The sequence below is a fragment of the Chrysochloris asiatica genome, unplaced genomic scaffold (genome assembly GCF_000296735.1).
Source record: "Chrysochloris asiatica unplaced genomic scaffold, ChrAsi1.0 scaffold00638, whole genome shotgun sequence".
NCBI lineage: Eukaryota > Metazoa > Chordata > Mammalia > Afrosoricida > Chrysochloridae > Chrysochloris > Chrysochloris asiatica.
This window is the reverse complement of record NW_006409156.1, coordinates 116,309-133,302: the sequence shown is the minus strand read 5'-3', so window position 1 is coordinate 133,302 and position 16,994 is coordinate 116,309. Positions and strand designations below refer to the sequence as shown.

At 43.2% G+C, this 16,994-nt stretch overlaps 1 protein-coding gene across 1 annotated transcript in view; it reads right to left on the bottom strand.

The window, feature by feature from the left end:
- Window positions 1-16,994, bottom strand: part of BRCA2 (breast cancer 2, early onset) — an 82,747-nt gene that overhangs the window by 57,268 nt on the left and 8,485 nt on the right. Inside the window, 6 exon segments of the mRNA XM_006877849.1 lie at window positions 2,300-3,895; window positions 4,079-6,589; window positions 13,547-13,694; window positions 14,296-14,336; window positions 14,424-14,470; window positions 15,832-15,940. Coding sequence (XP_006877911.1) covers window positions 2,300-3,895; window positions 4,079-6,589; window positions 13,547-13,694; window positions 14,296-14,336; window positions 14,424-14,470; window positions 15,832-15,940 — 4,452 coding nt within the window.

Here is a 16,994-nt window from a genome sequence, read left to right as displayed (position 1 = left end):
CAGTAAGATACAAATTCAAATGTGAACTGCAAGCTCAGGGTTTCACACCCACCAGCCGCTCCTTGGAAACCCTATCCAGCGCACTGAGTCAGAACGGACTCGATGGCACTGAAGAACAAGCAAAGATTGACAATCCAAGGCACCTCAGAGAAAGGCCTGGTGAACTACTTCCGCCCTGAAGCACAGTTCTACTTGGCCACATGTGGGATCACCGTGAGTCAGGATCAGTTCAATGGCTTCCAGGTTTGGGTTTCTTTTTTGAGAGACAATTGTTACAGTTACAACATTTATTGTTTTTGTTGTTGTGTGTCGTCAAGTTGGTTCTGACTCACAGCAGCCCTGCATAGGGTTTCTGAGGAGCAGCTGGTGGGCTTAAACTCCTAATCTTGCAGTTAGCCATTCAGTGCATACCTACAGCATCACACCAAGATTCCACAGTAGAAATTAACTACTCTCCAACAAATGGGGACTGAATGGAAGGCCAGGTTTACCAGCAAGAAATAAAAACAGATTTCTTCAAAGAATTATGTTTTCTAAATTCAAAGAAGAATTCCTCAGGAGGCCTTGAGTGAGTCAGGGAGCATAAAGTTCAATTTAAATTTAAATTACATACAGATATCTGCAAAGCTAACACTTCTAACACTTCAAAAGTATAAAAGCCGAAAGAACCAAACTGAACCATGACTGAAATGATAAACGTTTATGTCACACTGAGATCCTACGTGAGAACAGGTACTGTGCTTTCTAAAGCTTTGTTACAGGGAATGAATTTCTGGGAGTTAATGAGCGAAAATGTCCCTGTAAGGCTTTAACAGGCATTGTTGTTGTTGTTGTTATATACCATGGAGTCGGTTCCGACTCACAGCGACCCTGTACAGGGTTTCTGAGGCTGTAAATCTTTACGGAAGCAGAAAGCCTTATCTTTCTCTGGCGGCACAGCTGGTAGTTTGAACTGCTGACCTTGTGGCTCGCAGTCCGATTTGTAACCACTACGCTACCAGAGGCTCCTTAGCTTAACAGGCATTAGATAGTTATAAAATAATTAAACTGTTAAACCAAGACAAATAACATCCAAATATCCGCAGGGTCACATGGGTCAGAATCAACTCAGTGGCAGCGGGTTTTACACATAACAAAACTGAGGAATTAAATAATGAGAACATTTAAAAGAATGAGGTTTTTTACCTAGGCAGAAACCAACCCACTTATGCACTACAAACTTTGCACTAGTGAGCAAAAAATAGTTTACAATGAGCATTATAAACTTACTTTGCCCCAAAGGAATCAGTCTAGTGTGTGACCTGGCTGTGGTGGTTGTTAGGTGGCATGGAACCGGTTCCTACCCAGTGATGCACGTGCAACAGAACAAAACACTGCCCACTCCTGCACCTTCCTCCTCATCGTTCCCAGAAGCCCACTGTTGCATTCATCTCATGGAAAGTTTTCCTCTTTTTCACAGACCCTCTATTTCACCAAGCATGAGGTCCTTCTCTAGGGACTGGTCCCTCCTGACAGCATGTCCAAATCATATGAGACAAAGTCTTGCCATTCTTGCTTCTAAGGAGCATTTGTCAGGACAGATTTGTTCTGACCTTGATTTGTTATTGTTAGGTACTGGTGAGTCTTAGCACCTAGTTATGTCAAACTGGTATCCACCGGGGATCAACTGACTAGTCTGTTTCTTTGTAATATGAAGGGACTCGCCAACACACTTAAATCTTTTGAGTGATATTTATTTATCACTTCATGATAATTTATTTCTTACATACTTCTGAGTCCAGTTTTCAGAAGAGATGGTTAGTTAAGGTTTTCTTGCCCTGCATATTCCTTACAAGTGAGAACAGTGAAACTCTGACACACTCACTTTGGACATGTCATCAGGGAAGACCAATCATTACAAAGGACATCGTGTTTGTTAGAGATGAGGGCCAATGAAAATGAAGGAAACCCTCAATGACATGCATTAACACAAGGACCGAATCAATGGATTCAAGGCCACCATTAACCATGGAGACGGCCCAGCACTGAGGCACATTTTGTTCTGTTGTACATATGATCACTGTGAGTCAGAGCTGACTCAACAGCCACCGTGTGTGTCGAGTGCCCTCCAGCCTAGCAAACTCATCTTCCAGCTCCATACTGGACAATGTTCTGCTGTGACTCACAAAGTTCTCACTGGCTAATTTCTGGAAATTGATCACTAGGCCTGTTTCTATAGCCAGAAGCTAGCATGTATCAGGACTATGTTCACAGTTTTTTATGGAACTGAAAACCAAAAGGGAAAAAAACAGAAACTTACCAGTGGAGACCAGCACATTTCTTCTTTTCCCAGTTCTTGAATTAAACATTTCATCAGTTTTGGGGTAGGTAAGCTGAGAATTTCTGCAAATACTTGGCAGTTCTGCATCTGTCAGTTCATCATCTTCCATAAAAGCCTTGGCAATCTCTACTGCTTCGGTTTCAAAAGAGTTTTCTGGATCTTTGGAATAAGTAGAACAAATGTCCACTCCGTTTTTTACAGGGAGATTAGCGCAAGTTTTGGTTTCACCAATTTCCATTTTTACAAGTTTAGGCAAAGTCTGTTCTTTTTCCAAACAATGAATGTTCTCAGCAAGTGATACCTGGGTTCCTGCCATCGACTGCAATTTGTCTTGCTTATACTGAGACAGATGTGGAGAAACCTTGGCAGGAGGACAGTGTTCCGAAGAACCACTTTCAATATTACAGTTACTTGAAAACTGAAATTCTTCGCTGTGAGTGTTTTCTACATTGGAGTTTACAAGGTGTCTTGGCAGTCTCTTTTCAACGCAAGGCAGGAATGTTTGTGATGCATGTCCTCTAGATGCACGGGACTGAGGATAACATTCAGCTGTAATTCGATCAAACTCCTCTAACACTCCCTTAGCTTTACATAAGGCACTTTCAGAAATGAAAACCTGTTTTCCACTTGCTGTATTAAATCCACAGTAGGCAGATGGATTTACCATTTTAGATGAAAAGCTTTCTACAGGGGATGACACTTTGTTTTGAGTATGTACGGTAGCATTTTTTTCTCTTGTGACCTTATTTGAATGTTCTTCGTTACTTTTAAAGGATACTTGAGAAACACGATGCTTGGCACTATCTTCAATCTCAGAAAACACCTGTCTTGCCTTTTGTAAGGAAGCATCTGACACCTGTACAGATTTTCCACTTGCTGTGCTAAAAATCCCACAGGTGTTCATAGAAGAGGTTGACTTGGGAGGTATCCCCATGTTAAACTGGCATGTATCAGAAGTTCTCAAATGACTAAGCTGAGAAGGGGGTATTTCAGAAACTTGATCCAAATCAGAGATACTTCGGTCATGCTGTAAAATCTGCTCATTTTGAATGTCAAAAACTTGACATGAATGTGTAGTGCATCCTTCGCCACACAGAGAGTTAGGAAAAACAGTATCTTCTGAACTCCCGACTGCTTTATAGCACGAGGGCATGGCTTTCATTTCATAAGCATCTGATTCACTCTCAGTGTTTTGTTTAATGCCTGCACTGCAGTTTTCTACTTCATGTGAGACAGAGCTGACTTTACCACCTGCTGTACTGAATGTAGGTGGTCCTATCTCAAAACTATTTGAATCAAATGTAGGGAATTCAACATCTCCATCTTTGTTTCTGCATGGCGGACTGTGTGTCAGATGTTTCTGAATACAACTATCTCCTGTTTGTAGGGGTGTGTTTGCTTTCCTTTCTGTTGGAATCACTTCGGAAACCCTAGTGTTCTCGCTACCTGTGACTTTCTTCGTTACCGGCTCCATACCAGAGTTGACAATTTTTTTGGCCTCAGACAGTGATGTGTGGCTCACAGTCACATTCCTACCTGGTCCTGTGGAAAATGCTAAAGCTGGCTTCTCGTTGCCTGAAACAAGTGAATGGTCTGTGTAACAAGTTGTTGGGCTTTTAGATGCTTCCTTTTCTATATTTTCATGGACATTAGCTGTCAAGGAAATCCGATTTGACAGTTTGAGATTCTCAGTGTTTCTATAGAGATGATCAGTTAAGAGCCCCATGGTCTCCTTGGAAACAAGGTTTCGCGCATTACCATCCAGAGAATTCCCCATGTCTTCAGACTCTGGGATGGCTGCTACTGCAACGGTCTCACATGCTAACTCATACTCCCCTCTTCCCTTCAGAGCAGTTGCCTTGTGGGGGTGAAAACTGGACACTTCACTGGTACCATCTTGCTTTTTCTCATCAAACAGATTCTTCACTCTGTCCAAAGATGCCTTTGTGATTTTCACTTTTTTCCCACTAGCTGTATGAAAACCCAATAGGGCAGGTGCTCTGATCTTTTCAATTTCACATTTGGGTTGTTGGTGGGCAGTGAGTAATTTATTTTCAGTACCAGGTGGGTTACTTCCTTTCCATATTCTGTTTTTAACCATGTTTCTTTCCTCGTAACTTGAAATGTCCGTTTTGTTCCTACTTATGCCAGAAGGCAAATCGGAATTCAAAGATTCTGAAAAGCTATTCAATTCTTCTTCTGCATACTTCTCATTAAATAAACTTGCAACTTTATGGAGTGACTCTTTGGAGACGCTGATATTTTTCCCACTTGCAGTCTGGAAGGGTAAACCACACATGTCAAAATCTCTCACATTTTGCCTCATTTTATTAGAAGTGGACTGTTTTATATTTGAAGTATCAACATGAAATCTTTCTTCAGCTTTCACAACTTCCAAACAAGTTAAATCTGACAAACCTTCTTTAATTTCCTTGGTTCCCTTCTTTCTAAACTGGCTAGATAATTTCAGATGCATGTTGCACTGGTCAAGAATACCTGGGGAGCTCTTGCTTTCTTTATGAGAATCAACTGTGTCCTTTTGACTTAAATCATTGCCTTCAGATTCTCCTGAGTTGTAAGTATTTCTACTGGCAACAGTATACTTGCTTTCTTCAGCTTCTGTGTTTTTCTGGCAATTCCTGATATTTTCGTCAACAGAAATGCTAATAGTCATGTCAATACTGTTTCGTAATATAAGTTGGCATTTGTCATGCTTCTCAGTCAAATTCCGATCACTGACGAGACTGTGTGTTTCAGACAGTGGAACAGCATGTTTACTTGGAAAGAAACTTCTGGGATCTACTTTTGCAGACGTATCCTCACTAGGATCCTCAAAGTCACTGAACAGTCTCAGAGCACTTTGCAGAGCTTCACTGGAAACGTGAATTTTTGTGCCAAGAGCAGAACAAAAGCCCGTAAACTCCACTTCATTTTTATGTGTTAAGTAGCTAAAGGCACTTTTGTTACAGTCATTCTGCAGCAAGCACACTGCCTTTTGTTTATCACCAACCGTCCTGTCCGATTTCTTGCTGTTTCCAACCTGACTGGTAGGAGAGCCCTTAGCTGAGACGTCAAGACTATCTTTCCAATCCTCGGAAAGGTGATTTGAGATAGTCATTTGGTTTTCACATCTTTCAAATGTGCGATTCTCTGTCACGTGGCTTGATTTTCTGAACTGTGTAAATTCAAACTGACTCCCTGATTGTTCCAAGATAGAAGAAAGTTCTGTAATTTCTGCCCTTTGGCTGGGTGTTAGATTATGGTTTGAATTCAAATTTTGCTTTACAGAGAAAATCTGTGGGGGTGGGTGATTCTCTCCATTGTCAGACACAAAGGCCCTCCCCTGCTCATCCCTGGATACAGTATAAACTGCCTGTGAATCCCGCGCGGGATTTACAGGCAATTTGTCTAATTCCTTTTGATTATCTGATGGCAAGGCATTTACAATTCCAGCACAAGCTATACTTTGAGGGTACTGCTCCTCAATGTCTTTGAAGAGCGCTTTGCTTTTCTTAAGGTTATGTTCAGAGGGTCTTATCTCCTTGTTAGAAGCTGTTCTGAAGCCACCTCCAAAACTGAAGTTTGAAATTGAATCCACGAGTCCAGCATATCTTTTCATGGATTCTTCATTTCTGTGTGACTTCAAGCCTGTCTGTACAAAGACATCTGGGCTTAAATCTTGACTCACAGTCACTTTGGGATGGTGCTTTCCATGATTTCTGGCCTCGTCTGTGAGACTATGGCCTCTGTCTGCTGTGTTGGGATCTTTTATCATTAGTGCCTGGCCTGCTTGTCTGTCACTCATGTCTAAACACACCGCTGTGCTAGGGCTTGTAAGAACATGTGCTCCTACTCCGCTGACTCTTGTCTTGTGGTGTTCCAGACTATCTTCTAAAAGAGACACATTCCTTTTCCTCGTCATGTGAGAGACAAAGCTATCCTCACTCTCTGGGAAAAGTTCTTCAGAGTTTGGATTGAAAGCAACTTCTTCTTGGTCATTGTGGATTATTGCGATGCTTGTATTTTGGTTAAACTGCACCTTCCAGGAAGGGACTGCTACTTTCAAGGACTTTTCAAGTGGCGACAGCTCAGCTGCTTCAGAACCGTCATTAAAGTCACACAGTTCTTGGTACTTTTCCACGGGAGTATGTTTGTTTAATTCAAAAGCAGCTTCACAATTCTTACAGTTGATTTCCACTGGCGTTATCTGTGACTCTTCTTCTCTAGGAACCACAGTTGGATGTGATAAAGGGTCCTTGGGGCCAGGTGCTAAAACAACAGTGCTGGCTTCAGCCTGGTCACGCAAAAAGCTCTCCTGGGACTGAGAGTAGAGACCACAACATTTTACTTCAGAATGCTGTACTGGAGGCTGCCCGTTGAAACCTGACACTCTCTGGTCACATTTTGCATTATCATCAGGACTTTCCAGTAGGCATGACAGATAGTCGGTGTCTGCTGTTATAAATGACTGTGGTTGTACCGTATGATTACACTTTGTTTCTTTGTTATCAAGTTCCGGAGGTGCTGTATTGCTAGAACTGCTCTCCTTACTGGGACTTTTCCTTGGGATTGTCTCAAAAGAGCTGGTTAAGGACAAAGTGGGTTCTCCAGTCACATTCTGGAAACGAATTCTTTTGACAGAAGATTGCAATAAACCTGATTATGAAGACAAAAAGTGACAAAATAAAAACCAATGTCATCCACCACATTCACTAAACAAATATTTTGCAAGTAAGAAGGCCGTGTCTAAATGAGAACGTGAAGAGCAGTCAGTAAGCATCACTGCTCTGAACAGGAGTTAGTTACTTTTCTTTTGAAGTTATTGTTACTTTCTAGCTGAAAATAAACTACTTTATGTTTTTAAGCAATGTTATCAATTAAATTAAAATTAGTATGTAGTTCAAAAAACTGGCTAGATGCCATATATAAAATTCAAAATGATTTTATTGACTAGTAAGTTCCCCGTGAATACTAATCGAATACAGAAAAGTAAAGCATAGGAAAAGAACTCAAAAAAGAACTGTTTCCTTTAGTTAATTCTGAAGTCCTTGTGGTACTGCAGGGAAAGCACTGGACTAATTACCACAGGGTTGGCAGTTCAAAACCGCCAGCCCCTCTTTGGGAGAAAAATGAGGCTGTCTGCTCTCATAAAGATTTACAATCTTGGGAACCCTACACAGGGTCACTGTGAGTGAGAATTGACTTGATGGAGTGAGTTCGGTTTCATTGTATTTTCTCATATTAAAAAGAACAAAAGTCAGTTTTTAAAAACAGGCTCTATGTATCAAGGGCATAAAAAACAACCTGTCTCAATTACAAAGCCAAATGAGTTCAACTGCACAGATAAGTTCATTTTCTCAGTCCTTGGGATTTCCATTAACAATTCAATATTCTTAATTAGCAACCAATACCAGGCATACTGTGGCACTGTGGGTTAATATGCCAACTGTAAAGCTGTTTGAACTGCAAGGTTGGCGGTTCAAGCTCACCAGAGTCTCCTTGGAAACCCTATACAGGGTCACTATGGGTCCGAACTAACTCGACAGCGCTTAACAACAACAACCAGGCATTCAAAAGCTCTGGTAGCAAAGTGGTTACAAGCTGAGCTACTAACCTCAAGGTCAGCAGTTAAAAACTACCAGCCATTCTGAGGAAGAAAGATGAGGCTTTCTGTTCCCATAAAGAGTTACAGCCTTGGAAACCCTATGCAGGGGTGCTAGGAGTCAGAACCAACTCCAAGGCACACCACCACCACCACTAGGTATTAGGAGTCCTGGTGTAGTGCTGCAGGTTGAATGTGCTGGAAGGCAAGGTCAGAGGTTCAGGTTCACTAGTTGCTTCTTGGAAACCTTATACAGGGTCGCTATGAGTCAGAACCAACTCAATGGCACAGAACAACCAGGCATTTGTTGTTGCATTGGCTTTATAGCTGATATCTAAAGCAGCAAACACTTTTCTCTGGAAATTAATTCAAATCTAAAAGTTTCTCTCTACTTTAATTCCAGTAGCCTTATCATCCACTGGGAGTCCTGGGGTGATGCTATAGGAAAAGTACCAGACTGCTAACCACAAGGTTGGTGGTTCAAATCCACCAGTTACTCCTTGGAAACTATACACAGGGTCACTATGAGTCGGAACCCACTCCATGACACTTAACAACAACAAAACTTTCTATTGTTGTTTCCAAGTGCCTTCAACTCCTAGCAACCATGTGTAGGGTTTCTGAAGCTGTAAATCTTTACAGGAGCAGAAAGCCTCATCTTTCTTCCGTGGAGCAGCTGGTGGGTTTGAACTGCGGACCATGTCGTTCGAAGTCCAATGCACACCCTACTAGAAGGGAGAAAACACACTTCTTTGAAACAAGTGGTTTAGCTACTGAGACGGGAGTGTGGTTGTTGTTGGCCGCTGTGCTGTGGTGCCCATGACACGTCCCAGGCTGTAGCAGCCGTGTCTTCCTCCCCTGGAGTTAACTCGTGAACTCGCCAATCATTCAGTTATCAGCCGAGTGCTTAACTGCTGTACCACCAGGGTTCTGAGACAAGCAAGTCGTTGCTAGAATAAAAATTGACTTGGTTTGTGCACACTATGGACCCTCAGAGATCTAGCAATAACTTTAGGTGGTGATGGTGTGCAATGGAGTCAGTTCTGACTCATAGCAACTCTGTATGGGGTTTTGGAGGCTGTAAATCTTTATGGGAGCAGAAAGCCTCATCTTTCTCCTTTGAGGTTAGCAGCCTGTCACGTAAACACTACACTACCAGAGCTTCTTAGCAATAACTTCTAGCAACTTTAAGATTTAAAAGATTAAGAAAACTAATAAAACAATGGCTATTTTATATAAGGACTGGCTTACCTTACATTTAGCTACCAATTACCTTTTTTTCTCCTCTTTCCTACATGTATCAGAGAAAACACATAGTATATAACATTTTTAGAGTTGTCCACATTCTTACCATATGCTATAATATACTTAGAAAAAAGGCTAAAATGGCACATTTACTTAAGTCGTATTTTTATGCATATAACACTTTTGCTACCTGCTTTCTTCTCCTCAGAGGTAAATTCGTAAGCTCTGACTATACCAATTTCTTAAAACGTGGTTAAAAAAAGAAAAGTGTCATAGCACATTTACAAAACTACCTTGAAGGGAGGAGCTGTGGCACACAAACGTGGAAGATGAGTTATTTGTGTCAAAACATGGTCTATTTGACCACAGCTTAAAAAAAGAAAAAAATGAAAGCAGGAACTTAGCAGCCAAACCTTTGAGGCTTAGCACCTCCAGCTGTTCCATCTCAAGAGTGGCGGTTGTTGTGAAGTGCCATCGAGTCAGTCCCAATTCACAGTGACCCTGGGGACGTCCTTCCTGGAGCAGTGCCTGTGGCTGGCAGAGCAGTGCTGATCCACAGCGCTACACCAGGACTGCAGACTAACGGACATGTCTGTGCACAGTGATCCAGAATGTCTGACTGAATGGGCTTCTGGACCTTGGTGATTAAAGGCCTGTACAATAATATGGGGAGACACCACCTGAGATTGACAGGAAAAGGAATCAAACAAATGCAAACAAAGCTACAAAAGGAAAGCTGGCTGTATGTTTAAAATGTTTAAAGATTAAAGACAAGAAATGCATGCACTCATAGCAGGGACCGAGCCACTCTAACGCAACTAAGAAAAGAGGCACCTGAATCAGCAGGTGGCGTTGGGAGCGGTGCTACAGCGCAGGCTGAATTCTTCCTTCGTTCGGATTCTTGATCTTTCTGGTTTTTTCCTCCCGTGTAAGATGTTTCTTCACTTAGAGAATAAACAAACTTCTTAGTTTTCTGTTTCAAGGTGGATATGAAACCTGCATTCCTCAGAGTTAGAGGAGTACGCCTGGTGATGACTGGGCAGCTTCCATTAGCAGCTGACTTTGGGCAGGAGGGAACCCCTCTCTGAGAGTAATGAGTATCCGGTTCCAGTTCACCTGCAGAGGCTTCAGGCTTTTCTGTAAAGTTAGGATCAGTCATATTACCTGAGAAAATTACTCCAAAAGTCTCTCCCGGGGAGTCTTCTATCCTGAAAAGAGACTTGTGGATACCCTGAATAGGAGAAGTGACTGGAGATGGTGCCGACACTGTTTGCTTTACTGGATGAGACTCCAGACTTTGCCCTCCGTCGCACTGATTGACCGCAGGTTCCTCACTCAGTATCGTCTCTGTTCTGGGCCGACTTGGAAGACGTGCTGGAGAATGTTCTGAAGTAACAATGATGGTGCACTCTGTTTCTGGGCCTAGCAAGTCTTTTTCCAAATCACTGTGGACACAAGAAGAAGCAGGTAGGAAGGGCATTTTCTCCATCTGAGTTCCATTTAGACCTGAAAGGGTTAGTGACGACCACTCAGAGGCTCCGGATGCTACAAGCTCCTTGGAGTGTGTGCCGTCCCCTGGGAGCCCCTGACACGGGACACTTGAATCCAATGGGTCACTGTCACTTGCAAATGAGTGGTTGTTTCCTTCCATCTGCTTTCGAGCTGCTTCACAGGCACCAGCCTTTGTTTTACTGAAACGTTTTTTCCTAGTCTTACCAGTTTTTATTTTTTGTAGATGTCCTGTTTTACATTTAGTAACACACAATGAAAAACTATCTTCTTCAGAAATATCAGTAATAGTCTCATGTTCTTGGAGAGGATTTGGCATTGACCTTCCAAAATGGTCTTCCTGACTGTTCACATCCTCAAATAAACTCCCAAGTGTTTTCCTCACATCTGTTCAAATTTCAAACAGGAACACAATTAGAAGAGAACATTTGAAAGTACAACCATAAAATGTATTCCCTTTTTACAGTCTGTCTCAGGAAAGCATAATATGCTAAACTGCACATAATTCAGCAGAAAAGTTATTCTGTCTGCTTCTTGTTGTTGTTGAGTGCCCCAAGTCGGTTCCCACTCAGAACGACCCTGTACAGAGTTTCCGAGGACATACATCTATCTTTGTAGGAGCAGAAAGCCTCATCTCTCCCAAGTCGGTTCCTACTCAGAACGACCCTGTACAGAGTTTCCGAGGGCATACATCTATCTTTGTAGGAGCAGAAAGCCTCATCTCTCTCAGGAGAGCAGCTGGTGAACTTGAACTACCAACCTTGTGGTTTGTAATCCAGTTATTAATTCTACACAGCCACCATGCTGCGTCTCCACCCACCTCACCTTTCTGAGTGGTAGCTGTTGTGTATTTGGCTAGTCACCATTCCCCTGTGCTTTTAGTAAAAACTGATTCCAAAGTACCCAGAGTTCTTTATTCTTACTCTAATCTCTACAATTCTTTCTATTTTAGCTCTACAAAGTTAGAATTCACCTTACTTTACTATATATACAATTGACTATTTTAAAACCCATCAAACCAGATATTTCAAATCTATCTTGTGGGACATCAATTCTCATTTTACAATTTTATACACCCATAGAAATAGGTATATGTCTATACACGTGTATTTGATAGCACACACACACACACACATAGCTATGGACTCCTACAGATTTATTCACATATAGGTGCATACCAAGAAAGATGTAATAATCTCACCACCTGGTTCATACTTTTCTACTAGAAAGTAAGGCCTTCTCATTTTGTTAATTACAAGTCTTAGTCTTCATTTCTGAAGGGTTTGAGTTATGGATTTAGTTTTTCTGTCACCATAACATCTCGACTAATACTGCCTTAGAACGATGCTTAAACATTTTCGGCCAAATAAAGTTAGTTTCTAGCCACAAGGTCTTGAGATACACACACAAGCGGGGTAATCAAGAGAGGCGCAGCAACGTGTTTTCCTTCCAGAAGAGAAGAGCGAGACTCCACCCTCAAGTAGACTCACCGCAACTCAGCGCTTCAACTTCATGTGCATTCTCATGGTCTGGCACAGAAGGGAGAAACCAGTCACTTCTCTTCACACTTTCATTATGGTTAGAAACACAGTCTTTTGAAATCTGCCGAAGAGATATTTTTAAATTGATAGTATAAAAACTCAGTGGGCAATCAAATACATGTAAGGATCTCAAGAGCAGAGACACACACACATATGAGGAGGCTTCAAAAAGGTCCTGGAAAAACACCACTATCTTTTAGTTCCATTTTCCCACAAACTTTTTGAACCCCATTCGTACACACACTCCACTCATTCTTACACAGAGGCAGTCATATGTCAAAGACAGTCAAAGGAAATGAGAGACAAGGAGCACGTTCAAAGACTGTCTCACAGGCTTAGATAACTGATAATGGCACCGAAGCCGCCTCGGCCGTCTCAGCGACACGAGCCAGGTGTCAGGGGCACTTACAGCAGAAGCGGCGGCAGCAGCATTAGGGGACGTAGTTTCAGACACGCCTTCATCTCTGACTGTGAAAACAAAAGCCCCATTTACCTGCTCTGTGCTGTACTCTGTATCACACACCACAGTAAAGGCAGAAACATTTACAAACAGCACCAGCAAGGATGTATTTTTCCATCAAACATCAGAAAACCCACATGCGCTATTGGAGAAGACATACTTGAAACAAAATTAACTGGCCCAAGTGCAGCAATTAGGATGGTCAATCAACGTAGTGAGTGAGCTACTTCCCAGAGCCTCTCAGAGGTGCCAAGAAACTGGCTTTCCCTAAGACCAATGGCCCTTGGTCACCCTTCAACCCACATTCACCCTGCAGTTCCTATTCCAGCCAAACAATCCCACCACCACTGAGTGAATCCCAACTCATCACAGCCCACTGTCACACAGGACGTCCAAGACTGCAGAGAGCCTTATCTTGCTCCCAAGAATTGGCTGGTGCGTCTCAACTGTCAACCCTGCAGTGAGTAGCTAAGCGCTGAACCCACTGGGTCACCAAGGCTCCTTCAGATAAACAACAGAGCGGCCTTATGAGGTGAACAATCACACCAGGCAGGTGCGCATGTCTTACAACAACTTAAGCACGCGAGGTCAGACCGGCAGCATTTGCCCTGGGAGAAAGCTCAGAAGGCAGGGAGGGTAGGACTGACGGACGAAGGGAAAAAGAAACCACAGGGAAGAAATGGAAAGACACCTATAGAATCGCGCCCACTTCCTGTACTTATGACGGACCCACTCGACACCCAATAAAATCAGCTTGCAGTATTAACCCATTTATCAAAAACAGTAAAATCAGCTCACATGTTAATTTCAGACTTGCCTTTTAGAACATTTCTAGAAGCATTAGAGCTGACTGTTTACCAACACCCCACCTTTTCGGAGCGGACACCCATACTTGCCCGTGTTACCCAGTAGCACAGTAGAACTAAGTGTTGGCGGTGTGGCTAAAGAACTTGACCAAGACATGTCTGGGTCCACCTCAGCTCCTAGACTCTCAGAAATACGTCTTGGTGTCTGACCCTGGAAACAGAACAGACTATGAAGCACAAGCCCACACCCAGCACATACCCACAAGAGCTGCAGCCCTCTTCCAAGTGAACTCTCTACACCAGTTTGCCAAGCATTCGTCTTAACTTCTGTGACCTGTTTCCGAAAAGCTACGGTCTTGCAAACCTCATGCAGTTCTACTCTGCACACATGGGGTCACCTGTACAGCCCCCCAAAACAACAGTCCCCAACAGTTATGTCATGGGAAAGCATGGATTCGGACTCCTTTTCTCAGTCCCTAATTATTTTACATGTCCTTTACTGGATGTCTGTGTGCAGCAGTGAGCTAGGTACACAGTGAATCGATCTGTAAACTGCAGGGCAAAGCGCTGACGCCGCTGTGCGCCCAGTGTCCTGGTGACCTATGCACAATGCTGAACGTAAGCTTTCACGGGCTAGATCCATTTTACTTTGGAAGTGCCGAGGAAACCCATTCAGCATCATAGCAACAGGCAAGGCTCCACCACGGACAAGTGGTGGCTCCACATAAGGCGCCCGGGCTGGGGATTGAACCTGGATCTCCCTGTTGTCACACTGTCAATGATTCCACAGTCAGAGCTCACAGAACACTCACCTTCATAAGCTTTGGTGTATGAAACAAACTTCCACAAACCACTGAGGGGAAGAAAGAAAAATGATCACGTTTCATGTGCATTACAGTTGCTAATACTCAAAGGACAAACTGTTTGTGTGGAATCATACCTGACTTTCCTCTTTGTGGCGTTATACGTGTACACCGTAGAAGAGGACTGAAACAAAACAAAACAAGTACTTTGGCTTATTTAACAGACAACAGAAATGGCAAAAAGCAACAAACCACCAGCTGACAATCTTACTGAAAAACACTCAGTCGTAACAATAGTTAGAATTTTACATTTTAATACCTTCTAGAGTGGCCCTGTAGGATAAGCACTAGACCATAATGGTGGTTCCAACTGCAAGGTCAGAAGGTCCAACTCACCAGTTGCTCCTCTATACAGGATCACTGAGTCAGAACCGACTCGATAGCACTTAACAACAACAAATAGTTTTTAAAAGTTCTCTATGAAGCAATAATGAGCAATCACTAAGGAGCTCTAGTAGCATGTTGTTGTTGTTGTTGTTAAGTGCCATCGAGTCGGGTCCGACCCATAGCGACCCTGTACAGGGTTTCCGAGGGTGTAAATCTAGTAGCATAGTGGTTACAAATTGGGCTGCTAACCTCAGGGTCAGCAGTTCGATATTACCAGCTATGACGCAAGACAAAGATGAGGCTTTCGCTCCTGTAAAGATTTACAGCCTTGGAAACCCTGTACAGGGTTGCTATGAGTCAGAACCGACTCCACGGCACATAGCAACAATAAACAGTAATGTCTGAAATCTTGGTGTGGCCCTGTAGGATCAGCCCTGGACTGCAAACCACAAGGTCGGCAATTTAAACCCACCAGCTTTTCCTTGGAAACCTGACACATGGTCACTACGAGTTGGAACCGACTCATAGGCACTTTACAAGTAACGCTGAAACGCCGCTGAAGGCAATGTGTAACTGCACACAAATGTCAACTTCCAGGAACTGGGTTGTTGTTGTCAGGTGCCATTGAGTCGGAACCGACTCATAGCGACCCCATGCACAGCAGAACGGAACAATGTCCGATCCTGGGCCAACCTCACTACGCTGCCACACTTGACGCCATCAGTAATGCCACCTGGCTGATCCATCTCGTTGGGACTGGGTATTTTGTATTAAATGATGTAAAGTGATTGTGAATGAATCTACAAATTGCATTGTATTCCCACTAATGATCTCAAGTCCACACACAAAATTTAAGCAGGTATTTTAGAGACGCATGGCTTCCCACCATTGACATTTGTTAAACAATCCCAGGAAATAATAGAAAACCAGCCAATTCACCATCAGGAGAAAAACAGCATGTTTCTAATATAAAACGATTTTATGAAAGGTTTCCACTGAAGAACAGAAGATTCTCCATCAGACTCAGTCAAAATTGGATCAGGAAAATCAGAGGCATTTCTCCAAGACAAACATAATACCTTTGTTGTGAGGTGTATAGAATTCAGAAAAAACAAAAAGGTCTTGTGTAGGTATTTTCACAGGAGAGCTTTGGCATACCTTTCACTCAGGTGAGAATTTAGAGCTGGGCTGGTGCCGTCTTTAGCTTGATCCGTGGCAGTCCTCCTTGAGCGGTGACTGCTATGTTTGTTGTGACTAATGCCCTTTCCTGAAACACAGCACGAGCAGTCAGTGAGGATGGAGAGGCCCTGCAAGTTGTTCAAAACCAAGCTCCTCGTCCACATTGGGACGGAGAGAGAGGGGAGGCGGGCGACTTTCACTTTGTTATCTCCGTGTTCCAGGAGCACAGTGAGCATAGAAGACGAGTGAGATTCTCCGGCTGATACAATCTAAGATGCAGCTTTAACCTCATGGTGCACACAATCTAGGAGGGAAGAGTTGAAATGCACACAGTACAATACCAAACAGAAGGTGCTAGGTTCAGATGTCAGTGGCACACAGTACTACAGGGTCACGGAGAACAAGGAGGGAGACATAGGCACCAACAACCTACCGAGGTACGAGATCTGACCACATCAGTCTTCTGTAGCAAGTCTTTCAGAAGTTCATGACTAAGTTCAAACTCCCTAACACCCACAACCCCCTAAGAACACAACCCCTCAGAGTCTGCCTTCTAACGTTTTTGACTCCACTCTGTCACGTTCTCCTTTTCATCTACCTGCCCAGCTCCATGCACCTCTTATGAGTGGTTTCTCTTCACCCGCAATATCCTCTCCCTCTTCATTTGATTCATAGTTCTCTTCAGGTTTCCATTTAGACAGCACCTCCTCCAGCCCTGGTGGTATCCTGGGTTAAGCACCGGACTACTAACCACAAGGCCAGCAGTTTGAACCTACCAGTCACTCATTGGTAGAAAGAGGAGGCAGTGTGCCCCCGGAAACTGGAAAGCAGTCCTCTCTGTTCTATTGGGCAGCTGTATGTCAAAATCACCTCGATGGCAATGCAGTTAGGTTTGGGTTTTCCTCCAGAAAACCTTCAGTGAGGTGGTGACAAAAGGACTAAGCATTGGGCTGCAAACCAATGCTTACCAAGGCCGGTGGTTCACACCCACCAGCTGGACATCAGAGGTGGCAGTCTATTCCTGTGAAGTCTCTGCTCTGTCCTCAAGGACAGCTGAGTCAGCGTCCGCTCATCAACAAGGTCAGGTGTTTGGTTTTTAAAAGATGAACAATGAGAACAAACAAGATGGCGGATCGGGTGGA